The sequence below is a fragment of the Martes martes genome (assembly GCF_963455335.1).
Source record: "Martes martes genome assembly, chromosome: 2".
Classification (NCBI taxonomy): domain Eukaryota; kingdom Metazoa; phylum Chordata; class Mammalia; order Carnivora; family Mustelidae; genus Martes; species Martes martes.
In genome coordinates this window covers 150408926-150435956 of record NC_137889.1, presented here as the reverse complement: position 1 = coordinate 150435956, position 27031 = coordinate 150408926, and the positions used below count along the sequence as shown (strand labels likewise).

Genomic DNA, 27031 nt, shown 5'->3' with positions numbered 1-27031 from the left:
ATCAAGTGGTGAAGGGGAGCAAGCTCTAGGGACTCTTAGAAGGGCAAGAATCCATCAAGAGGGCTTTAGAAGGGCAACAATCCGTCATGACTTCATCTAATCCTGATTACCTTCCAAAGGCCCACTCTTTATACCGGCACATGGTGAGGCAAGGGGGTTTCAACAGATGATTCTGAGGACACAAGCATTTAGTCCATAGCAGTTTCGTCCCCATTTTCTACATGAGGAAGCGGAGGAACAAAGACTTCATGCCGCTTATTCAAAGTCCTACAAGCAGTAGCGGGCAAAACCAATAATTTAACTTTATCTCCAGTCTGTGCATTAGAAATAAACAGATGCATTCTACTACAAGGCTCTTTCTGACCTTCTACTCCATCATTTCTTGAATATTCATGAAATTCCTATGTAGTCATGGAACTATGATAGATAATAGGGATATAAGGAGTGAACAGAACGTATTTGGTTCTTGCCTTTCTGCAATTTATAGTTATTAAGCAAATAACCAAACACTTCCAGGTTCTTAGTCTTTCCTGTTTTCTCCCATTTTTCTTGGACTCTCTTAGTCCTCCAGGCAACCAATTGAGAGTTGATCATGATCAGTAAAGCCGGCAACAGGGTCTCCCTAGGTCTCTTCGACGGCTAGGGCAGGGGGAAATTGGCCTGTGGGCAGGGACTGACCTTTTTCCTGGCAGTGACCTTGCTTATCTCCTTTCTCTGTGAGTCTCGGCTTAAAATGGAAGTATGTGGGGGCACCTGGGTGGCTCAGTGGGTTAAGCCTCTGCCTTCGGCTCAGGTCATGATCTCAGGGTCCTGGGATCGAGCCCCGCATCGGGATCTCTGCTCAGCAGGGAGCCTGCTTCCTCCTCTCTACCTGCCTCTCTGCCTACTTGTGATCTCTCTCTGTGTCAAATAAAAAAAAAATCTTAAAAAAAAAAAAAAAGTATGTGTACCAAGTTTCTTTCTCGCCCTTCTGTGGTAATTCGCCCTTTCCCCCCACCACCCAATGCCTTTCTGACATCCCTGACCAGGTGTTCCTGTGCTTGAGGTACATTTTTGCCTCCTTGATCTCCAGGGCACATTTTTCCTTCCTTCCTTGGAAGCTCCAGAATTTCACGCTGCCCTCCTCTCTGGCCTGCCCTGGAGGAGATGGTGCCTTGCCCCCAGACCCAGCCTCGGCGCTCCCCGAGAACAGAAGGGCGGCAATTGTCCGGTCTGCTCACGCAGCATGGTTTCTCTGTGGGTGCTGAGTTCTCAGAGCCTCAGTCCTGGTCCACCCATTCCCGGAGCCTTTGACCAGCGGGCAGGCAGGTCAAGCCCGCCACTCAGGAATGGCAGGGGTGCAAAGGGCGGCCAAGGAGGGCCCGGTGGGGCACAGAACAGCCACATGGGCAATGGGCGTCACTGCCCGCGGCGCCCAGACGAAGGTCCTGGCCTGAGCTCGGCCATTGTGCTCGGCTGCCTCGGCCTCAAGGCCTGGTGGGCGTAGCGGCAGCGCTGAGAGCGCCCCCAAAGCGACCGCCCATGCCTTCAGTTAATGTGTTTGATGTTGTGAAACAAATAGGGTAAAGACTTGGTTTCTTTCCTCGGCAAGCGAAGGGGCCAAGGAACGAAAAAAGCGGAGGAGGTGGGTGAGAGCGCGAGCCGCCGCCGCGAGCCTGGTCACGTGGGCCTCAGGGACCGCATGGCGGCGGCCCGCGCGTCCCCGCGTCCCGGCTGGCGGAGTAGGCCGGGCGCGCGCGCCGACGGGGCGGGCGCATGCGCAGGGGGGCGCGCCGCCTCTGCCCCGCGGCGAGGGTGTCTATGGAGAGGCGGCGGCCGCGGCTGCTGAGGCAGAGGCTGAGGCAGTGGCGATGGCGCCCTTCCCCGAAGAAGTGGACGTCTTCACCGCCCCACACTGGCGGATGAAGCAGCTGGTGGGGCTCTACTGCGACAAGGTAACGGTGTGCAGAGCCTCTTGCTCCGGGCAGCGCGGGCTAAGAGGAGGAGCGGGCCGGTCCCCGGGCGGCCTGGCCTGCGCCGCGCCCGCAGCCCCCGGGGCCGCGGCGCACGGATTGCCGCCTGCGCAGCTGTCAGCGCCGCGCTTGCTCCCCGCACCTTCTCGGGGGAGCCCGCGTCCCGACCCGGCCGGCGGCCTCGAACGTGCCCTCGGGGGCCGGGGCGCGACTCCTGCCCGGCTGCGTGCCCCTGGCGGAGGGCCGGGTTCCCTGCGGCCGCGCTGGGCCTCCGGCCCCTGCCCCCGCCCACTCAGGGAGGGGAGTTCCTTGGCGCCCCACCGACCTTCGGGGACCCCGGGCCGGCCACCTGCGCTGGGCTTCCTATCCGCTTGGGCAGACCGTTTCTGCAGCTGTCCCCCGCTTCCCCCAGCAGCACCGCCCCTCATCCTGCTCCTGGCCCGTTTGGGGGCTCTCGAGTCTCTTTGCAAACACCCATCCATCCTCGGAACCTCTAGCATATTTCCTGCCTCAATGGGCAGCTTCTCTCAACCCTGCTCATTTTACGCCCCAGCTTTTCACTGGCTTGATTGGGAAGAAAACCCAGGTTTCTCGGTCTAGGGACTGCAGAAACTTCACTTTTCGTTTATGGTTATCTTTTTCCTCGCAACTTTTATTGTCCTGGAGCATTTACCCGGTGTAGATTTTGTTGTAAGACCGCCGTTCTCTTTTGGAATTCTTACCGTGGTCTCGAATACAAGGGACCTCGGAAAAAGTTCGGTTTAACTGTGAGAACCTTTTTGGAGTGTTAATTGGTGCAGCATTAACTGAAAAAGGACTTTTCTGGAGATAGTGCAGGGCCTTTTTGATGATTTTAAAACAGTATTAAGCGTCCACATTTTTATCAGTTTTACATTGGGGGAAGTCCACATGTATCCTGAAAACTTCAGGCGGTCCTGTCTCGTGTAGAAATGAACCAAATAAAAAGCATTTAAATAACGATTGTTTAAGTATAGAAGTCAGCTCTGATGAATTTTCAGAAATTACATAGCATTAAGCGGAACCACTATTGAGAGAAAAGAGGGGTTCTTACAGCTCAGGGTAGTTGAAGGGTGCCCACAGTGTTCAGTGCTAGGCCACATTCAAAACCAACACTTTAAAACGCATTCACAACCATCGTTTCCTCCCTCCATTTTGAAAATTAAAAAATACCTGATTCAGATATACAGGTTTAAACAGGACAGTGATTCTCAACGTTGGTTGCTGATTAGAATCATCCTAAAGGCTGTTAAAAATCCCAATGCCCAGACCACTGAAAATCAGCCTCTCTCAGGGTAGGACCCAGGCATCAGCTGTAATATAAAGCTCCTGAGGTGAGTCCGGTGTGCAGCCAAGGGTGAGAACCATTTATCCTGGAGAAGCATAAGGAATGGGCAAGCCATAGCTTAAGCTCTGTAGCCCTAAATTTTTTTGAGATAGATTGCTATAGTGTTTTTACTTCCTCTGGCTTTTGAACTTAGTTATTCTGACAGTATTCATTAATTGCAGGAAATTAAAAAGTGGGAGGTTTATTTCTCAAAATTGGAAAGGGAAAGTTAATGAGGACTAATGGAATAGGAGGTCGTCTCTGCAGTTTAGCCTGGAGAGCACCTGAAATTGTTACGGAAATTTTTGTGCATGTGTACACTTTGCTAGGGAGTCTGTCGCTTTCATCAAATGATTGTGACTCTTCCATAGTAGTTAAGAGTCACCATTTTACTTAGTTATGTGATAGATTAACCAGCCTCATACAGTGCCATTAAAAAAAAAAAACAATACCTCAGTCAAGGAAGATTCTTTTCAGTAAATGTTTCCTCTTTAAGTATTTAAGAAAGCAGTTTCAACTTGACATGGCCTAAATCAAAATAATCATTAATTCTTAATTACATATAGTTAATGAGCTTGCTGTGTATCTTCATCAAGGAAATTAAAAGTCCCGATTTTCCAAACTGTGGATCAGAGACCAAGGTGATTTAGGGGGAAAAAAGTGTATAGGAATTCTACATCAAGATTTCTTCTTGATACTGATAGCTAGTGGAAATCTCTCCTAGCATGTCCTTTGGGAGCTACAGTGGAGAAATAAGTGTTTAATGCTGGCTGAGTAATCTTAAAGGACTATTTTCGTATTCATTTGTCATCTGAAGTTTTGCCTTCACCATCATTCGGTTTGTAAAGACCATGGATATTCAACCCAAATAGTCTACAGTAGAATTTTATAAAATGAGAACTAGTTTTTGTACTCAAACTAAAAAGATACAAGGTATGTTATTTCACTGTATTCTAAATGTTAATTCTGAATGTCAAGTAACTGTAAAGTGGTCAGTTTTATTTCCAGTATCAGACTTTTCAAGTACAATATATTTCAGAAGCATCCATGTATTTACTAGCATCAGCTCAATCATTTGTATGCTCAGACTAGTTTACTTAGAATGCTTTATTCTTGTAGGACATTTTAAATATTGCTGTGTAATACCTAATTTAATCCTTTGCTCTTGGATTTCCTCTTATATTTATATAACATTTTATGGAAAGATTTTCCCCTGTTGTGCAGACAATAGTCCTTTGAGGTAGGTAAAGAAGGGGGTATTTCTGTTTTTAATAGCTGGGAAGTCGTAGGCTTTGGTTAGCTAGACCCATTCTACAAAAGCAGTTACAGATTCAGACGGAAACCCAAGTCAGGATCTTGATTTCCAGTTTAATTTTCTTTGTATGAAACCAGAGTCGTTTCTGAAAAATTTTTTTGGTTAAAAGTCAGTTACGAAATCTTTTTCTAATTCACTGACCTTCCAAATTGGGATGATTTTAGTGAACATTTCATTGGATGACGTCTTTTTTCTAGTTTACTCCGATTCTCCAGTGTTTCCTCTAGTCCTCAAAATTCTGCCAGTAAGTGTGGAGTCTCTACTGTCTGTCGGCCCTGTGTTGTGTCAGCCAGCATTGGTGGTGCGACATGGGGAATTTACGGTCTTACAATTGTTCTAAGGTGGAAATCCAAATGCAGTATAGTAGGAGCAGAGGGAAGTGTACAGCTAGCTGTATATTAAAATGTCAGGAGTGGTCTTAAGATTTCCTTCAGGTGAGTTCTGAGAATAAAAAGTAAGTGGTGGTTTTAAGGATGTGTATAATACAGAGATTCCTAGACTTACCTATAAGCCAGTTATAAAATTTTTGAAGTGGTGGAGGCTGTTATAGAGTGCCCAAGTTTTTCAGGTAGTGATACTAAAAGTGCCATTTGGTTACCATTTTATACATAAGGGACATTTTTATGACAGAAGTCCTAGGAAGGAAATAAGCTCGTAATAATTGGAACAGATTATTTTTTAAAATTGAGTGGGTATAGCTTTATGAAGAATTTAGTTTTCCTTTTTTTCTCTTTCTACATACCTATAAAAACTCTAGTTGACTGGAATTGGGAAGACCGGTTTAGAGACAATATTGAATGGAGAACTAGGAGAGGAAGGAGAAGGGAATTTAATGAGTTCTTACTACATGCTTACGTTATTTCTTTGAATCCTCACAGGAGCCCCATGAGAAAGTATTACCCATCATTTAAAGCCGGGGAAACAGACTTAGTTATTATGTAACTTCCCAATTCAACTAGTGATTAGGAGAGCCTAAATTTTAATTACAGGATTTCCCCCCCCCCTTCTGAAGCCCTTGTTTTTTTTTTTTAAAGATTTTATTTATTTCTTTGACAGAGAGAGATCACAAGTAGGCGGAGAGGCAGGCGGGGGGGGGGGGGGGGGCGGTGAAGCAGGCTCCCTGCTGAGCAGAGAGCCCATGTGGGGCTGGATCCCAGGACCCTGGGACCATGACCCGAGCCGAAAGCAGAGGCTTTAACCGACTGAGCCACCCAGGCGCCCCATGAAGCCCTTGTTTTTTAATATTACCTTACTAGTTCTGTTACTTACTATTTGTTACATGATTTTATTGAAAACATTTCACGTGTAGGCCATAGTTCTTTTCTATCTGTATAGACCAGATAGTTTTGACCAGATAGTTAATTGAGGTTTCTTTATTGGATATAAGTTTCCCTTGATTGAATCAAAGCATTGTTTGGCTTGGTAGCTGAAAAGTAAAATTTATTTGGGATAATAGTGTTTGGGTTTTTGTTGTACTATTTTTCATATCTATTTTTAAACTTAATCTAGGCTTTAAGTCACATAATTTTTTGAGTCACTTTGAAGCCAGGTTGTAAGATTTTAGATTGTAGAGTGAGACATAAAGTTAGTTATGAATTTTTTTAAAATACAGGAGATATCATGTCACTGGTTGTTACTGTTTGTTATGTGTGTCTTGTTCTATATAGGTTCATTTTTTAGTTTGCCAAGCATCAGAGTATACAAGTTTGTAGGTCATTTAGGAACTTGTATATCCTCCTGTAGGGCAATGTTTTTCATAGTGTGTCCTTTAATCCATTAGTGGGTCATGAAATCAATTTTGTGGGTCAGAAACAGCGTTTAAAAAAGGGAAGGCAGCTATGCTCACCACTATACCACCAAGGCCGATAGAAACAGCGTTTAAAAAATGAAATGGAAGAGTAAATATTAGAGTACATCACAGGGTAGAGAGGGAAATAGTGTTTCCTGAAATTTGTTTGAAGTGTCTGTGATGTGTGTGTCTAGGTTGCACTGTATTTCAGACTAAAGGTCATAGTTAAACGTGTTTGAAAAACACTTCTTTAGAGTAGCATTTCTCAACCACAGCACGATTGACATTTTGGGCTAGATGATTTTTTTTTGTGGCTGCTGTCCTGTGCAATGTAGGATGTTTAGCTGGATCCCTGGCTTTTACCCACTAGATGTCAGTAGCACTTCTGCAGTGGTACCAACCAAAAATGTCCTTGCCCATTAGTTCCTAGAGGGTGGGTGGGGGGGTGCGCAGAACTGTCCCTTGGTGAGAACTATTGCTTGAGAGCAAGTATTCTTTCTGACAGTTTACTCTGTTGGATGTGGAAGGATAACTTTATGATTGGGACTAATATCGTATCTTGTGGAAAGAAGGTAAGTTTTAGAGCCCTAGAGATTTGATCTTTGTTTTGTTGTCTACTGGTTGTGTGGTTTTGGGCAAGTTATTTTTTCTCAGCCTCATCTCTTCATCTCTGAAATGGGAATTTTAATACCTACATAATCTAAAAATACTTAGTATAGTACATAGTGCGTCGTAGACTTCAGTATGTCACAGATAATTAATGTGTAGGTTTATTTTTGTGTCACTCAAGTTTGTATGTTTGAATAACTTTGCAGAGGCAAACAAAGTTTTAAAAATTCATATAAACAAATTTTTAAAATGTTAAATTGTATGTGCTCTGGCTATCTTTTAGCTGCTAAATTTACTGACTTTTAGATACCAGGTTGAAACAGTTGCTCATTTAAAGTGGAAATACAGTGATTCGTGTGGTATAAGGACTTTTTTTTTTTTTTAATTTTATTTATTTGAGAGAGAGCATGAGCAGCGGGGAGGGGCAGAGGGAGAGGAAGCAGCAGTCTCCTGCTTAGCAGGGAGCATAATGCAGAACTCCATCACAGGACCCTGGGATCATGATCTAAGCTGACGGCACACGCTTAACCGACTAAGCCACCCAGACGTCCCAGTATAAGGACTTTTTTTTTTTTTTTTTTTTTAAGATTATTTATTTATTTATTTGACAGGGAGAAAGAGAGAGAGCGCACATGCAAGTAGGGATAGTGGCAGAGGGAGAAGCAGGCTTCCTGCTGAGCAGGGAGCTCGATGTGGGGCTCTATCCCAGGACCCTGAGATCATGACATGAGCTGAAGGCAGATGCTTAACCGACTGAGCCACCTAGGACTTCTAATGATAGTTTCATATGGGCTAACTATATAAATAACAGAAAAACCCAAGTAGGGCTTAATACAGGTTAGATTTTGTATTCTTTAGATATATTATTAAATTATTACAAGAACCCTATGAGGTATTTAATATTATTAGGCATATTTTACACATGGAAGAAACTGAAGTACAGAGCAATTTAGTGACTTGCTGACAGAGATGGATTTGTACCTAAGTAATCTGGCTCCAGAGTCAGCACTTTTAGCCACTAAGCTGGATTGACTATGAATAATGTAGAGTCCTCTTATACATCTTACTGGGTTCTCAGTCTATAGTATGAGTCTCGTCTTTATCTTAGCTTGTTATTAAATCTGAAGATTTTGTAACAGTCCAATGAGAATGTATGCAGAATTTCCTGCATGTCTTTTAAAATGTTAAGTCATATGAGGGTTTTAATTTATTTTTTTGCCATGCTTTGGTTTTTTTTTTCAAAAATTATATAGCTAATATCATGTTTTCTTTAGATTAGTCTCTTATTTCTACTAAGACTTATTTTTAATTAAAAATTTAATTTTTGAGATTAGCCACTAGTAAACTTTATGTGGTCTTGTGTAGCATTTCTTAGGATAAAATCTACAACATTGGTTTAAAGAAATCCATCCTGCCTGCTGTTTTTGTATGGCTCAGGAGTAAGAATGATTTTTACATTTTTAAATAGTTGCAGAAAATCAGAAGAATAATATATTTTAATACGTGAAAATTACATGAAATTCACATTTCTCTGTCCTTAGATAATCTTTTGTTGGAACATAGCCACACTCATTCATAGACTGCTTTTATGCTACAGCAGCTAAATTAAATGGTTGCTGCAGACAGTATGCTCTGTAGAACTTGAAATATTTACTATCAGACCCTTTACAGAAAAAGTTGCCAACCCTTGTTCTAGATAATTTACTTACTTATTGTGGCTACTGCTCCTTGTGTTACTTCCCTTCACTAGAATGTAAGCTTCCTAAAGGCAGCGATTTTGCTCACTGATGTATTTATCCTGAGTATCAGAAGCAATGCCCAGCTCATAAGAGTTGCTCATTAAATATTTGAATAGAGTAAACAGTGCATGAATTTATAAAAATGAGTGATTAATTTTCAAAATGGTGAGAGCTATGCTTCTTGAGCACCAATTCATTTAAATTTCACAGCAACCATGTAAACTACAGATGTTGTTGTTCTCATTTAAACACCAAGAAGAAAAACTAAGACATTGAAGGAGGAAAGTAACTAACCCAGGATTACAGAGCTAAGTAAAGGATAGAAGTGGGATCTGCTCTGGAGTCCTACAAATGACTTTTAATACCTAATCCATAGTGCATTTTCCAGAAGATACTTAGTTAATTCTGCTATGTATAGTGGAATAGTTCGGCTTTAGGAGTCTACCGTCTTTTCTGATGCTTTGTCATGAGCCTGCTACTCCTGCCTGAGACCAGGCAATTAAGACAGCTTAGCATCTACTCCATTTTAAGGAATACTGGATCAGACTTGACAAACCCAAGACTAGAAGTGTGGTGTTAGAGGCTTTTTGCCCTCCATTTACAGTCTGTGTTTTTATTGTAATCAGATTTTGCCTCTTAAAATGACTTTTGAAACTGGAGTTGAGTTGATATAGTAGAAGGTAGATTTAATATGGCAGTGGAGGTAATGGAAGATTTGAATATTATTTTGAGCTTTAATTTGAATCAGGTTTCTTGATAAGATGTATGCGTTTAAACATGAGAATTTAATTTGCCATTAAAGGTAAAAAATTAAAATTACATACAAATAGTCATTTTCTTTGGTTAAACAGTAGAATTAAAGAATATGACAGTGTATACATTTCTTTGTATTTTCATTGATTTGTATTTTCATTGATTTGTAGCTTTCCTTCAGTCCTTTTGCTAGGTTTCAACGTTATACTATTACAGTGCCTCTACCTCAGAAAAGTATGTGATTTCTTATACAAGCTGCTAAGTGTTTATGCCATTTTTCTTTTTTCTTTTTTTTCTTTTTTTTTTTTTTTTAATTTTTTTTTTTTTTATTTATTTATTTGGTGCAGAGAGAGACAGAGACCACAAGTAGTCAGAGAGACAGGCAGAGAGAGGGGGGAAGCAGGCTCCCCGCCGAGCAGAGAGCCCGATGTGGGGCTCGATCCCAGGACCCCGAGATCATGACCTGAGCCGAAGGCAGAGGCTTTAACCCACTGAGCCACTCAGGCGCCCCTATGCCATTTTTCTTAAGATAAAAACCCCCAAAACTAGTTCCCCTGAAATTGTCTAGTAATATTTTAATAGCTCAATACTTTATAATTATTTCTGTAACAGATCAGACCCCTCTTGATAGTAAAGTTTAAACAAACTATGAGAGTATTTTTAAATTTTTACATTGTAAAAGTAATATAATAGCATAAAAAATATTTGAACAAAGACAAAAACACTTACATGTTATCCTAACACAACTGTTTTAGAATTTCATACAACTTTATAGAGTGTGTGTATTTTTAGTATGTACATAGAGTAATGGAATTTTAGGTTTGGAGGGAGTTGGGCTAATCCCTTTAGTTTAAAGAAATTATGTGATATATTGGTGTACCATCATTTACCTGTATCATCAAGCCCTTCAGAATATAAATCGGTATCTTCCTGACCTAGTGTACTTTTTATTATACTTTTATAATTTGTTAATTTATGAATTTCTCTTATTTGTACTTGAACCAAGTGTAAGAGAGGTATTCTTCTATGTACAAAACTAAATAGGGGTGCATTTGAGTATTTTTTATAGATGCATATTTACATATACTTATTATGCTTTTCTTTTTAAATTTTTATTCAGCTTTCTAAAACGAACTTTTCCAACAACAATGATTTCCGTGCTCTTCTGCAGTCTCTGTATGCTACTTTTAAGGAGTTCAAAATGCATGAGCAGATTGAAAATGAGTACATTATTGGTTTGCTTCAACAACGCAGCCAGACCATTTATAATGTGCATTCTGACAATAAACTCTCTGAGATGCTTAGTCTCTTTGAAAAGGGACTGAAGAATGTTAAGGTGAGTTACAAAAATGGGTATTTATCACAGTTTGTGTCATTTGCTGGTATGTCAGCAAAAAGTGTTAGCATTTTATAGTAAACGATGTTATAGAAAATATTCTGACACTTGTTAAAAGACCATAAGGAAGACTTTATTCAAGGGATTACTACATTGAGGTTTTGCAGTAGGGGTGAGAGATTGGACTCTCAACTCTGAATATATCAAGGAAAGCTGGGGATTTATGGCCAAGGAGCAGAGTGGGGGTCAGGAAAATACTAAGAGGAAGCATCAAGGATAGGGAGAATCTTGCTAGACTGACTCAAAAGGGTTTTTGCTGAAGGCAGACCTGGCTGATAAGATATTGAGGGTGGATAGATACTGAGGATGGTAAGATGCCTAGGGTAGAGGGATTTTTGCTAAACTGACTCAGAATGACTTTAGCTAAAACTGGGCTAAGTGGGCCAAAGACAGAGCTTACGGTTGAGGCCTAGTTGAGAAGGGGGCTCAGAGGAGTCTGTCTCAGGTTGATGAGAATCTTTGTCAGTTACCTCCTCATTACCGTATATAAAATTTTATAGTGAGTGCTCTTCCCCAAATCTTAAAGTTGTTTTTGTAAGTCAAAATTTTAATTACCATAGAATTTTTACTTTCTGGTAACTTTTGTTCAACTCTTAAAGCTATAATATATGTAGTTATTGGTGACTAAAGGTGAGATTATTACTAGAGTGGGTACTTTTATAAATTTTATTTATTGAAAAATTGAATGTTAGTGATAATGTTTATTTCCTTTCCATATTTTAGGGTGCAGGATTGTTAAAAACAGGACAATTTTTAATTGTATAACATAAAATTAGCCATATTTGAGTATAGTTTAGGATAATGATAAAAAGATTTTCCTTTCAATTATATTTACATATTGTCGCAATTTGAAATTTGATCTTCATTTACAGCTCCCTTCTGGCTTGGTGAAGCATAGACTTAAGTTGTAACTGTGTCAAACCCCACACACTTTTCACTTACAGATTTATATTCTAGAAAGACTGTTCTGCAGCAAGGAGGAGAATGGGTTGAAGGAAAGGACAGGACTGAGGAGGAAGACCATTCTCAAAAGTATTGAAATAGTGTCTGGAAGAAGACACATTAGTAACTGCTTGGTGGGAAAGTGGGCGATTGGGTAAGGGTAGAGTACTGGGTAGTGATGGAAGAGAGATTTACTTTTTATTGAATACTTCTTTGTACTTTTTCAGTTTTATATCATGTTCATATATTACCTGTTCAATAAAACGATTAAGATCTGAACTAAAGTAGTGGCTAGTGGAGACAGAGGGAAGGGGACAGATGAGAATTATGTAGGATATATAATTGGTAGCATGTAGGGCATGCACATAAAGGGGAAAGGAAAGGAGAAAGAGAAAGGAAGTAAGAAATGAGAATTGAGCCTAAAATTCTGGGGAATATAGAAAAGGCTTGGGGAATAAAAAGATTCATTTTGGACATGTTGGATTTGAACTGCTTGTGCAGTCCAGGCGGGCATTTGTTAACAGGAGGATGTGTAGATGGGTTTCAGGGTGAGAAGAGTAATTTGATTTGGAAAAGCAAATTTGATCATTCTTAGCAGGTGAAGTGGAACTGGAAGCCACTAGGGATGGTTAGGGAAAATGTATAAAATCTTCAGAGAATAGGACTTTGGATGAAATAATGGGAAGCAGTTGAATAAATTAGTAAAAAATGGAGGAGACTCAGCAGGGATACAATATTCCTATATTTTAAAAGTTTCATTATTTTGTAAAGTTCCACATGTTTTAACTTGAGAGGGCTGATGTAGAAGTGATAGCTGTTATACAGGGAGGAGATGGGATCTTAGTTCATCTGAGAAAACCTTTCAGCTGTTGTCCAGAACTAGACTGATTTACTTCAAGATGTCTTGAGCCCCTTATCTAGAGGTATATTGATACCTGACCTTTTGAAGTAGACATGGTCTTCCATTAGCATAAATATCTGTTACTGGCATAACAGATGTTGTGGATTGTGTATTGGAGGGTACATTGGATGAGTATGAAGGTACTCTGGTGATCAAGTCCACTAAGCTCTTGGAGACTGCTCAGACATAGGTTAAGAAAACTGAAACATAGAAATTATATAAATGTATATGTCAGAAATTAATAGAAGTTTTGAGCAAATAGTTGCTATTTTTAGACTTTTTATGACATTTTAAAGAAGTATTAGATCACATTACTAAAAATTCAGGGTTCCTTTGCAAGATATTTTAAGGACATCTTTTATGCTACAAAAAATACAGAGACCACTTTGCTGTTCTTCAGTCTATTTTTTCCCTGAGGTTTTATGTTGCAACTTCCTAGGATCAGTACAGTATAAATAATGAAGCAACATTTTTATAGAATATAATTTTTTTATGTTTCTAGAATGAATGTGAGCAGTTAAATTATGCAAAACAGCTGAAAGAGAGATTGGAGGCTTTTACAAGAGATTTTCTTCCTCACATGAAAGAGGAAGAGGAGGTAAGCATAATTTTTTCTTCCTTGTGATTTTGACTTAAAAATTTTTAATTTGTTTTGGCTTTCATTCTTCAAAATAATGCATAGGAAGATAAGCCTCTGGTTCATTTTAGGAAAAGAAGAAAACCCTAAGAAAACATAAAATTTGTTCTCTCAGAGAGGTGGTTGCTTTTCACTGAATCAGTGACTTAATTCATTTGCTCAACTAATCCTTATTTTCTGTGGGTCCCTGGGTTGCTCAATTTGGTTAAGCAACTGCCTTCAGCTCAGGTCATGATCTGGGAGTCCCAGGATTAAGTCCCATATCTGGGCTCCCTAATCAGCAGGGAGTCTGTGCTCCTTCTGACCCTCCCCCATCTCGTGCTCTCTCTTTTTCACATTCTCTTTCTCTCAAATAAATAAAATGTTGAAAATTTTTTTTCTTATTATGTAGATGGCACTGTATTGAATGTTAACTTTTCATGTTACCTTAATGTCTTCTTAGAACCTTTAGAGGATTCTTGAAACTTTTCAATGTTTTGTGTATATTCATGCTGACATTAAAGTATTTTTCGTGTTCTTTTTTTTTGTAGGGGATTTTGGTAACCAAATGGTAGTGTTTAACTAATCAGTTTTATTCCTAGTACACATGTATTAGGATATCACTGATTGGATGAGCAAAACATTTTCCCATTCTCTTCTTTCTCTAAATGTGGGGTGAATATTAGGATTAGGGTAAGGAATAGAAAAATTATTTTATGAGGAATGGGATTCTTGTTTAATTGTTAATCAGTTACTATGGTGATTATCACTTATGGCTTCACCTTATAATCAGATCTCTATTTAAAAAAACAAACAAACCTACTTTTCAGCTCTTTCTAGACTGATTAAATCAGGTGAGAGATACTGGCCTGGATATATTTTAAAGGTCCCCAAGTCATTGTAATATGAAACTAGCATTGAAGCCAATGAGTTACTAGAGTAGTGTTCCTTAACCTGAGATGGTCATCAAAATTATGTGTAGAACAAAAAAAAAAAAACCCAGAAAACAAAACAAAACCAAACCTGTGGCTTCATTTCTTAAAGATTCTAATTCTGTAAATTGGAGGTTGGGACTAAGCATCTGTTTCAAAGAAGAAATGTGGATAGTTCAGGGTCTCAGTAGAGCTTTGAGTTTCAGGGTTCTTAGTATACTGGGTACCTTTTACCTTTCTTATATGATTTAGAGGTACTACTGAGGTCCAGTTCAGTTGCTGGAGTAGCAGAAGGCAGTTAACTGACCTAAATGTCTAACCATATGAGACTGCTTAAGAGTGTTTCACAGCTTTGCACAGGAAAACCTTCTGCTTCTGATGCTTTTTAATTACTTGGGATTTATTAACCAGAGAAGCCATAGAAGGAAGGGTCTTTTTGGTGTTATTCTTCTCTACACTTTTTTGGATAAGCTGACTGGGTGGCAACAACCTAAATTTCTTTCTCTTGGAAATATGGGGTCATAATACTGCAATTGAGCCATTATTTAAAAGGTGTAAACAAAATTAGTCAAGCATCTTTCCTTATGAATGTTTCATTTAGGTTTTTCAGCCAATGTTAATGGAATATTTTACCTATGAAGAGCTTAAGGATATTAAGAAGAAAGTGATTGCACAACACTGCTCTCAGAAGGACACTGCAGAACTCCTTAGAGGTCTTAGCCTGTGGAATCAAGCTGAGGAGCGACAGAAGTTTTTTAAATATTCTGTGGATGAAAAGTCAGATAAAGGTGAGATTCATATGTTTAAATAGTGAGAAGTTTGGAGACCATTTGCATCTTGTTAATAAGAACTTTAGATTTTGTTTGAAGAATAATTTAAGTCATTTATTTTCAAGTGTATATTTAATTGAAGACAGTAATTTCTTTTTTTTTTTTTAATGATTTTATGTATGTATTTGACAGAGATCACAAGTAGGCAGAGAGGCAGGCAGAGAGAGCGAGAGGAGGAAGCAGGCTCCCTGCTAAGCAGAGAGCCCGATGGGGGGCTCGATCCCAGGACCCTGGGATTATGACCCGAGCTGAAGGCAGAGGCTTTAACCCACTGAACCACCCAGGTGCCCCTCTTTTTTTTTTTTTTTTAAGACTTTATTTATTTGAGAGAGAGAACAAGTGGTAGGGAGGGGCAGAGAAGGAGAGAGAGAGAGAGAGAGAGAGAGAGAGAGAGAGAGAAAAGCAGACTCCCTGCTGAGCAGGAAGCCTGATGTGGGGCTCTATCTCAGGATCCTGGGATCATGACCTGAGCCGAAGGCAGATGCTTAACCAACTGAGCCACCCAGGTGCCCCAAAGACAGTAGTATCTAAGAATTTGGTGTGGTTTGTGATAATTTAACATCCCATATGCAATGTAATGTTGGGCCACATGCAGTGTAGTGTTTCTTAAAGGAACTTATGTAGTAATAATAATAATAAAAATTATTTTGGTCAGTCAGTATCACTGAAAGCTATCATATACAGAGTACTTTTGCAGTATCATCCAACTTTCTTTTTTTTTCCTCCCCATCATCTAGCTTTCTGAGCTCCATTGACCATAGTGACTGTTTATCTTTCCTTGTTTTGTCCATCAGTTTTTAAAATAAGTTATGCTTATAGCTTTATTTCCATCCTTTTCCATGTGTTATTCTCTTAGCTTATATCCAATAATACACAGGGGAGCAAGTATGAGAACACTGTTTTTCTATGTATTGTTACTTTAAGAAAACAAATGAGAAATGCAAATAAAGTCTGCTTGCCTTTTTAATTCATAGAGTACTTCCTCATATTTATTCTTTTTTTTTTTTAAAGATTTTATTTATTTATATGACAGAGATCACAAGTAGGCAGAGAGGCAGGCAGAGAGAGAGAGGAAGGGAAGCAGGCTCCCTGCTGAGCAGAGAGCTCAATGCGGGGCTTGATCCCAGGAACCTGGGATCATGACCCAAGCCAAAAGCAGAGGCTTTAACCCACTGAGCCACCCAGGTGCCGCACCTCATATTTATTCTTATTGATCTTTGATAGCTTTGCCTTTTAAAATATCATTAAAGGAAATTGGCATCCTCAGGCTAATAAAAATTTCTTTTCTGCTTCTAGATGGGCAATAACAGTGACAGTCCTGTTAAAATAGCTTAAAATTCTTTGAAATTGGTCCTTTTCTCTTTATTTAACAAAGTAGGTGAGATGCATGTTGAAACAAAAATGTTTTTATAGGTGAACCTATAATTAAACCCATAAAGCTTGTGTGCTTCATTCTGAAATGCAGCTTGTGCCTTCGACACCAAGCCAAGACCTGTTGTGTCTAGTTTAATTGTAATTCTCACATGGGATTTAAAAGCATCACACTTATTACATTTAGTTTTCCCACTCCTTCAAAGCAAATTATAGCTGTATTATGATTAAATATTTGCCATTTGAAAAGGTTGGGTTAAAGTAATGTGATCATAGCATTTCTGTATTTAAGTTGCTTTGTGAGGGCAAATCAGGTGTACAAGGTACCTAAAATTCTTTGCAGTCCTTATTGATGAATCTCTTGTAGTTTGTATTCTTATTGTAGCACTTCATTTGCATTTTTTGGGAAAATTGCTACTGAAGTAATTATAGGAAATTGGACATTCAATGGCTATTTTTTTTAAATAGTTGCTGACAAAAGATTGCCGATAAAAATGTACACGAGCATTAGAAATGTTAACATTACATTGTCTCAGCTGGCTCACAAATAGTAGAAGTAGGTTTGGTTACCTGTGGTTACAGAAGTTAGATTTCACAGACCTCTTATATCAAATGTGAAAATCAAAGAGGGAGCAAAAGGAAAATATTGACAGGAGTCCTAGTACATGAATGGAACGTGTTATGAGATTTGTGTGTGTCATTAAAAATGCCTTGGAGATCTCATAATCTGGCTGACTCTATACTTGAAGCTGTATAACCTGCTGGGTTCCTTTTTCAAATGATGCTTCTTAGGCTACAGAGTGAGTATTGTTTTTTCTGTGACGCCTTTGTAAGAGGAAGTCAATTCTGTGTTCATTATTGTTGCTCCCACTGATGAAGTATGATTTGGGACCTCATAGTTTAACCCTACAGGTTCTTAACAATTTGAACATCCCCATGTTACCACTAATCCATGTTATTTCCTTTTCACATCTTGGAAGCAGGAAGGAGTGGACTTTAGGCACTGGATTTTATTTATAGAAATGCGATTGTAATTTTTTACTGCATTTGCTCTTATAGCCTTTAATGTTAACGTTTTTTGTTTTTTTTTTTTTTAATTTCAGAAGCGGAAGTGTCAGAACAAGCCACAGGTATAACCCATCTTCCTCCTGAGGTAATGCTGTCAATTTTCAGTTATCTTAATCCTCAAGAATTGTGTCGATGCAGTCAAGTAAGCACTAAATGGTCTCAGCTCGCAAAAACTGGATCGCTTTGGAAACATCTTTACCCTGTTCATTGGGCTAGAGGTAGGTAAATGAAACTTTTAGTTTGTTTTAAGAAATACTTCAATCCATTTTTCTAAGTGATTACTTGTAGACATTAATAAGCAGGGTCAGGGAGGGAAATTCTGAGAGGTTGACCAAAAAGTAGATTTTAAAGTTAGATGATGTGCTTTTGTATACACTTTTGAAAAACTAGCAATGCTGATGTATTCATGGGTGATTTATGTGATGTGTGCAATTTCTTTTAAAATAATTAGGAAAAAAAATAGGGGAGAGAGTGCAAAATAATTGGCAAAATGTTGATAATTGTTGAAGATCGGTGATGAGGTGATGGGTATTCATTATGCTACTTTTTAAATACTACTTCTTCCTGCTTTTGCCTGTGTTTGGAGTTAAAATGAAATTAATAGGTTGTCAGAACAGATTGAAATAATTATATTATATAAAAAAGTAGAGAATAAATTCTATAAAATTTAAAGATGAGGCACCATTAGGGCTGCCTTGGTAGTGGCTCAGAATAACTGACTCTGTTTTTGACTTAAGCATATTTTTTGGTGATTGGTAATGCCTCATCCTAAATCACAATTTCATATTTATTTCATTGTGATAAGTTACTTTTACTTGTAAACAATTAAAGAAAATTTCCTTTTCATGAGCATATAGTGCAGTCATGGAGTAAAAGCAAATAATATGGCATACATTTTTCCTGTATGAAGCTGAGTTAAAACAGTTTCTTCTAAATGATTCTTTTAACTTCACATTTAAATTAAATTTTTTTGTTTGTAATTTGTCATTTTGACATGCAAATACATATTTCTCACATAATTATAAATTGAATTTAAAGCATTTATTTTTTTATTTATTTTTTTTTTTTAAAGATTTTATTTATTTATTTGTCAGAGAGAGAAAGAGAGAGAGAGAGAGAGATCGAGAGCGAGCACAGGCAGACAGAGTGGCAGAGGGAGAAGCAGGCTCCCCGAGGAGCAAGGAGCCCGATGTGGGACTCGATCCCAGGACGCTGGGATCATGACCTGAGCCGAAGGCAGCCGCTTAACCAACTGAGCCACCCAGGCGTCCCAAAGCATTTATTTTTTATGTTAATATATAGCATCTTTAAAATAGCTGTTCTTAGATATTTTTTTATCAAAGCTGTTTGAAGTATTGAGTGGACTTACTACATGATTAGAATTATTATTACTTTTTAAAGATTTTATTTTTTTTATTTGACAGAGAGAGAGAGAGCGTGCACAAGTAGGCAGAGTAGCAGGCAGAGGGAGAGGCAGAAGCAGGCTCTCCCTTCACTGAGCAGGGAGCCTGATGTGGGGCTCGATCTCAAGACCCGGGGATCATGACCTGAGCCAAAGGCAGCCGCTTAACTGACTGAGCCACCCAGGCGCCCCAGAATTATTATTTTTATGTAGAATAATTTTCCTATTGGAGGAAAATGAAATATTAAGTGAGAAGTCGAGGGAAATATGGATATAGTTAATACTTTCTTGTTTAGCTGTATTTTTAACTATTAATAACTAATTAATAGGGATTAACACATAATTAGGTACTATTTAAAAAAAATTAGGTACTATTTGATGTAAAGATCAAATGTAAAAGTGCTGTACAAGACTTCTGTGATCTTAACCAGATCTTAAATATGCTTCTCTTTGTTTTTTAATGTTTAAACAAAAAGTTTCAATAACAATTTTAAATTTATTTATGGTGTTTGTTTCTAGTGTCTCAATCAGAATTTATTTTTACCACCATCCAGGGAACATTTTGAAATGTCTGTGGAGACATATTTGTTTGTCCCATTTGGGGGGATTTTACTAGCCTGCAGTGAGTAGAGGCCAGGGTTTGTGCTAAACATACCATATTATAATGCACAGTACAGCTCCCCACTGGAAAGAATTACCCAGCCCAGAATGTCAGTACTGTTAAGATTGAGAAATTGTAATTTAGATGTAATGTTAAGAGTTCAGTAAATTAATTCTGCATTATCTCTTACTTCACAGTTGTATAATTTAATCTCCAGGATCTTTGCATTTATGATTTAGCTTTACCTTAATCTTTCCCCTTTGACTATGTTCCTATCTATTGCTGAATTGCCGACTATTCACTATTGAGCAGAAAGTCTTTGCTTACTTTTGTTTATTAGCTATCATCATTTGGAGGGTATTGCTGGTGCCAGTGTGAAGCCACAGTAGGGGAAAAAGGTTAAGTTCTTTTCAATGATTTCTAAAATTGCATGTAAGACTATTGATAATTATTTTTCATAATTCTTTTTAGTATGTCTGAAATTCCCTTGCATATTATTTAAGTGTAATTTTTAAACCATAATTGAACATTTCTAACAATTGCTGGCCCATTGCCTAGAGCTCAAGTATATTCTGTGTGCAGAGATTTTTATTGTAAATAGGTAAATTTTTTTTTAATGGTAGCTGGTCTAATCTTACTTTGTTCCTTTTATTTATTTGTTGAGTAGGTGACTGGTATAGTGGTCCAGCAACTGAACTTGATACTGAACCTGATGAGGAATGGGTGAAAAATAGAAAAGATGAAAGTCGTGCTTTTCAGGAGTGGGATGAAGATGCTGATATAGATGAATCTGGTAAGCTATGTTTGGAATTAAAATGAATACATGGTGCTTTAGTAATTAATATACTTAACAGTTAAGTGCTTATAAATTATTAGGTGTTAAGATTTGCATATTTTGTGTCTTTTAAAGAAATTGGAGTTTATAAGCCTACTACTTTGTAAAATTTGAAAGAATAATAAGCAAACTTAAAATTTATTGTTTGATTTAAGTGTATATAGGATTTTTTCCCATCTGTTGTTATATTTAAATACTTAAATCAGAAAATAATGGCTATTCTTATGGAAGTAATGTACATTCATTATATAGCACTTTGTAGTTTACAGTGTTTCTTTTAGGACCATTTTATTTGATCAGTACAGCAATATTTATTGAGTCATCGTGGCTTATAGGAAGGAGCATGAAGCTGTTGAATCTGTTTATTCATTTGTAAACCATCATACTACTTGCTTCACAATGTTAATGTGGAATTAAGTTATGTATATATGAAAATTCTCTGTAAATAACAAGGGATTATAATAACTAGTCTAGCCATTCTATAAGTACTGTGGGAGAATTGAAGGGTGACTAAGACTTTATTCTTAAAGAACTCATCTGGCAGAGAATTTAGAATAGGTAATTCTTAATTCAAGGTATATAATTAAAAATGCCACAGTAGAGGTGCAGAAAGACGCTATTTGGGAGTATAGAGGAGGAAGAGAAAAATTCTTACGTACTATTGTAGGAGGTAATTACTAAAAGGTGGTGAAAGAGTAAAAAAAAAAAACGGACAAGACATTCTAATACCTGGTAAAACTGAAACTGTAGGAAATTTTTATTTATAACTTGCTCACTTAAAAAATACTAAGCTGGGGGCGCCTAGATGGTGCAGTTGGCGTGTCAGACTCTTGGTTTCTGCTCAGGTGTTAATCTCAGGGTTGTGGGATCCAGGCCCACGTCAGGGTCTGTGCTCAGCAGGGAGTGTGCTTGAGTTTCTTACCCTCTCCCTTGCCCAAATAAATAAATAAATCTTTAAAAAAAATTTTGGCCAAGAACCAAATGTGGAAAAGGAGGACTATAAATATAAAGATCTGTGAAATGAAGTCGCCACATTGTGTTATGGTTTTGAACATTTAGAGGATGCTACACAAGAAAGAGGTCTGTTTCAGCTAGATTGGGTGATATGCTCACCCTGTGTGTGGCAAGAACTTTCTTGGGCATGGGGTTAATAGCAAACAAAATAGGAAAAAAAAATCCTTGGCCTTAAAATTTGGAGAGGGGAGGGACCTCTGGGTGGCTCAGTCAGTTAAGCATCTGCCTTTTGGTTCAGATCTTGATCTCAGGGTCCTGGGATCAAGCCCCGCATTGGGGTCCTTGCTCAGCCAGGAATCTGCTTCTTCCTCTCCAACTCCCTCTGCCCCTCCCCCTGCTTTTTAACCCTCTCTCTCCATCTCTCTCAAATAAATAAAATCTAAAAAAAAAAAAAAGGGAAGATGAATGATAAACACAGGCAAAATATATATGCTGTGTTGGTTAGTGTTGGGAGCCATGGAGGAAGAGAGGAAAGAAACTAAAATTTTAAATAGGGTGACTAAGGTCTTCTGAGAAGTTTGAGCAAAACCCATGTGAGCTTTAAAGTCTTTACCAAACTTAGTGTATTTGTCTCAGCACTTGAGGAAATAACCAAAGAATGCTTATCAATAAGCATTCACATTGAAAAGGAAAGGTTAAGGCTGTAATGATTGAGCCTTGTTAAGGTAATATACCCGTTCAGCTGTTTGGTGTAGCTAAGACTAAACTTTGGATCTACCACCTATTTTATGTTAGTGCTTTTTCAGTTTAGTTGTCTTTTCTAGTCTTGCAGGAAGATATTGTTCTTCATAGGATATTTAATTTCTTATTTTTTTTTAAAATTTTTTAAGGATTTCCCAGTAAAACAGATTTAGGTAGGGAGGACCACAGAAACAAAAGAATTATTTGGGAATAAAATTACTGTAGGATAAATAGGGTTTGCCAAAAGTCATTTTTATCTTTGTACTTTACATATGTCTGACTAATAAACAAGAAATTTAGGTAAATCTGTAAATATGGAACCATTAGTCACAAATTCAGAATTTTTAAAAATATTTCTTTCATAAGCTACACTCAGTTTTATTTTATTTTATTTTATTTTATTATTTTTTTTTTTTTAAAGATTTTATTTATTTATTTGACAGACAGATCACAAGTAGGCAGAGAGGCAGGCAGAGAGAGAAGGGAGGAAGCAGGCTCCCCGCCAAGCAGAGAGCCTGATGCGGGGCTCGATCCCAGGATGCTGGGATCATGACCTGAGCCGAAGGCAGTGGCTTTAACCCACTGAGCCACCCAGGCGCCCCACTCAGTTTTATTTTAAATGAGACTTTCTTAAAAATGAGACTTTCTTAGTTCTGTTAAACTGTTCAGAGATATTCAGGTTACGTCTTTAGGTAAGCATAATAATAATAGTGCCCTGAGAAAGGTAATACAATTATTAATTCATTCTTTTTGGTTTAGTTGGCATATTTTTTTCACTTATATCAAATTGGAGTTTGTAGTGTTTTTGTGATGTTGGTTGTTAACAGTGTGGCATCCTATTGCAAACATCTAGGCTCTACAGAAGTTACTAAGCAAAAACCAAAAACCATGCTTCTTAAAAATTCTAAGGTACTTTACTTTTACTTGATTTGTTATGACCAGGCTCATTCAATTGTTTTAAATCCTTTTTAGCTCTGTGTCCCTTTTATTTTTCTAAAATAACAAATGATACTTTTATCATAGTTACTTTTCTTTTGATTTTTTTCTTGAAGGGCTTCTACTGTTTTCTTGAAGAGCTTCTACTGTTCTTTTAAATGCTCAATATTTTTCCAAAACTTTTTCAAGTTCCTGAAGCTGAAGTTATTTTTTTCTGTCTCTGCTATACTTACTCATCACCTTCAGCCTCAAAGAAAGTGAAAAAAAAAAATCTTCCCTTCATTCTCATTATAAAGTTTTTTTTCCCTTTTGTCTCTTTTTAGTTGATGTCAGACCTGTTAAATATTAAGTTCTGGTGAGTGAGACCTTATCCATTGAAGTTGCTTTACATACATATATAAGGGAATTTAAGAATAGCATAAAGTATTAAAAAAAAAAAAAACCAGAGAGAGAAAGAAAAGGGATTGACCTGGTTGACCCAGCTGGATAGGCACCTGACTCTTGATCACAGCTCAAGTCTTGATCTTAGGGTAATGTGTTCAATTCCTGCACTGGGCTCCACACTAGACATGGAGCCTACTTAAAAAAAAAAAAAAAAAAAAGCAAAAAGTATTTCATATTTAATAACTTGGTGATTCCTTGAGTAGCCTAATTATAATTACTGGTATCAAATTCTTAGATTTTTGAATTCATTTTACAGAAGAGTCTGCAGAGGAATCGATTGCTATCAGCATTGCGCAAATGGAAAAACGTTTACTTCATGGCTTAATTCATAATGTTCTACCATATGTCGGAACTTCAGTAAAAACTATAGTATTAGCATACAGCTCTGCAGTTTCCAGCAAAATGGTATGTATAAATTAGTACTAGTTTGGGTATTAAGAAAAAGTAGCAGTGATCTAAATTTGGTTTACTTATTCCTGAATTTAATGAAGGAAAAAAAAAACAGCTGTTTATTCAGGAGAGTGCCTTCCCATGGGCAGCCATACACTGCTAACTTTTCATGTTATTTCATTTCAGTTTTCCTAGTAGTTTTGGCATATAGGTACTCTCTACACATTATAGAAAAGGAAACAGAGACCAGGAGAGGTTAAACAATTTACTTAGTTTCACAGATACTAAGTTCAATGATGAAGCCCAGTTTTTTTTAATGTTTTTTTTATATGTAAGACTTGGTAAAACAGGCAAGTGAGATTAAATCACACTGTCTTACAAGTGTGTCTTGTCCTCCATCAGAATCTCCTTGGGTATTCTTTAGAAATATAAATTTCTTGGGTCTAATCTCATGGTTACTAAAACAGATTGTCCAGAGTTTTGAGTCCAGAATATATATTTGTAATGCGAACTGAAGTGATTTTTTACATGCACAAAAGCTTGAGAACCACTGGCTTATGTTATTTACTGAAAGTTATTTACTAAAAGTTATGTCTTTCTTAATCTACCCCCCCACCAGGTTAGGCAGATTTTAGAACTTTGTCCTAACTTGGAGCATCTGGATCTGACCCAGACTGACATTTCAGATTCTGCATTTGACAGGTTAGTTATTTTTTGGACATTTCAGTATAATGATTTCAACCTATGTATTAGTAGAATTGTTCTGTAGTTTCTTATTTCCATAATTGCAGTTTAATTGTACTATAATTTTTTACTATCAGATCTAAGTCATATGTGACTTAACTTGATAGCACCCTCCAGTTCTTTGCTTCTTGCCATAGGATCCAGCTGATCCAAAAATTCAATTTGCATCATCCTTTCATCTTTATAATCCTCTACTGTGTGTAGACCTTTGAGCCTTGCTGGGCAGTCAATGTAGATTGGCATTATATATTTTTAAGAAGTTTCCAGTTTCATTTGGGCTCCAAATGCCATTTGGCAAAGCTTTCTCTTACATTCTTCATATTCTGGAACTGTAGCATTTTCCTCAAGCTACAGTCTTCATAGGTTTTATTTCCTTAGATACCATCACTTTCTTTCTTATTCTACCTCACCCTTCTCTTTCCTCCTCTAGCATTTATATCAGCATCTCTCTCCCTGTTTCAGAGGGAGAGGTGTACCCTTCTCTGGCTATGGCTAATTCTATCCCAGTTCCTAGAGTTTGTTTCTTCTGGATCTTCCTCCTTTAATTAGTTATTCTCTTTCTTTGGTGTGTGTACAGCCTTTCTTCCACTGGTTACTTGTTGGAATAATAAGTGAAGTCTCTCCTCTCTATATCTTTGTCCTTCTACCCTTATAACGGAAGGGTAGCAATAATCTTAGACCCTAATTACTCTTACTGTCTTTTCTAACTCCTAGTTTCTAAAATGATGCCTGACAATAGATACTCAGTAAATATTTGATTATATTAGATTTTAAATCTTTTAGTTTCTGTCTACTCATGTAGTCAAATGCTTTTGAAGATTTTAACAATATCCACTAATAGTCCTATTATTTCTTAATTATAGTTGGTCTTGGCTTGGTTGCTGCCAGAGTCTTCGGCATCTTGATCTGTCTGGATGTGAAAAAATCACAGATGTGGCTCTAGAGAAGATTTCTAGAGCCCTTGGAATTCTGACATCTCATCAGAGTGGCCTTTTAAAAACTACGAGCAAAATTACTTCGACTACATGGAAAAATAAAGACATTACCATGCAGTCCACCAAGCAATACACTTGTTTGCACGATTTAACTAACAAAGGTATTGGAGAAGAAATGGATAATGAACACCCCTGGACTAAGACCGTTTCTTCTGACAGTTTCACTTCTCCATATGTGTGGATGTTGGATGCTGAAGATTTGGCTGATATTGAAGATGCTGTAGAATGGAGACATAGAAATGTTGAAAGTCTTTGTGTAATGGAAACAGCATCCAACTTTAGTTGTTCCTCCTCTGGTTGTTACAGTAAAGATATTGTTGGATTAAGGACTAGTGTCTGTTGGCAGCAGCATTGTGCTTCTCCAGCCTTTGCATATTGTGGTCATTCATTTTGTTGTACAGGAACAGCTCTAAGAACTATGTCAGCACTCCCAGAGTCTTCTGCATTGTGTAAAAAAGCATCAAGGACTAGATCGCTTAGAGGACAAGACTTAATTTACTCTGGGAGTGAAAAATCTGATCAAGAGACTGGACGTGTACTTCTGTTTCTCAGTCTGTCTGGATGTTATCAGATCACAGACCATGGTCTCAGGTAAGTAATTAGTTGCTGAATATTAAGAAGTGGACATGTTCACGTTCTCAAATAGAATATAAAAATTTCAGTTTAAGTCATTCCTTTTAGCTGATTTGTTTAACTGAAAGAGTTATCCAGAATCTGTCCTACTTCAAAGCATTAGAACAATGTAAGTTGAGCTCAGAGTTTCATTTCAGTCCATTTAAATTCTTTGTGAAATATGGAAGAACATTAAGAGTTAGTTTTTTTAAAAAGAATTTTTGTTTATTTTTCAGAGAGAGACAGTGAGTGTGTGTGCATATGTACAAGGTGGAGGAAGGCAAAGGGAGAAGCAGACTCCCTACTGAGCAGGGAGCCTGAGTGGGACTTTATCCCAGAACTCTGGAATCCTGACCTCAGCCAAAGGCAGACACTTAACTTGAGCCACCCAGGCACCCAGAATGTTGAGTTTAATCAATAGTCAGCAAATGCCTACAAATTTTCCAAGATGCTTTAGTAGATGAAAAATAGGATAGTTTTTCCCTCAAGGGCTTGTGACAGAGAAGAAAATAAAATATACCATATTCCATTGCCGTGTATTATCTGTGTATACTCTTTAAGGGGTGTCATATAGAGATTCTGTGGGTATCAAAGGAGATAGAGAGAAGACATCTCTCATTCAGTTGTAGTAAATGATCAGGAAATTTAATGAAGAAGGGTGCCTGGCTGGGTCAGTCACCAGAGCATCTGACTCTTGATCTCAGGGTTGTGAGTTCAAGCCCCATGTTGGACATGGAGGGAGCACCTGCTTAAAAACAAACAAACAAACAAACCCAAAAACCAAAAAAACAGAAAGAAAAAAAGAAATGACACTGAATT

General features: G+C 37.9%; 1 protein-coding gene across 1 annotated transcript in view; it reads left to right on the top strand.

Moving 5' to 3' along the window:
- Positions 1 to 1782: 1782 nt before the first annotated feature.
- The window catches only part of FBXL5 (F-box and leucine rich repeat protein 5), a 43031-nt gene continuing 17782 nt past the window's right edge, over positions 1783 to 27031 (top strand). The window contains exons 1-9 of the mRNA XM_080796174.1: positions 1783 to 1934; positions 10623 to 10838; positions 13244 to 13339; positions 14891 to 15077; positions 17594 to 17776; positions 20229 to 20354; positions 23728 to 23876; positions 24481 to 24563; positions 25469 to 26191. Coding sequence (XP_080652300.1) covers positions 1851 to 1934; positions 10623 to 10838; positions 13244 to 13339; positions 14891 to 15077; positions 17594 to 17776; positions 20229 to 20354; positions 23728 to 23876; positions 24481 to 24563; positions 25469 to 26191 — 1847 coding nt within the window. The 5' untranslated portion in view covers positions 1783 to 1850. The remainder of the gene's footprint in view (positions 1935 to 10622; positions 10839 to 13243; positions 13340 to 14890; positions 15078 to 17593; positions 17777 to 20228; positions 20355 to 23727; positions 23877 to 24480; positions 24564 to 25468; positions 26192 to 27031) is intronic.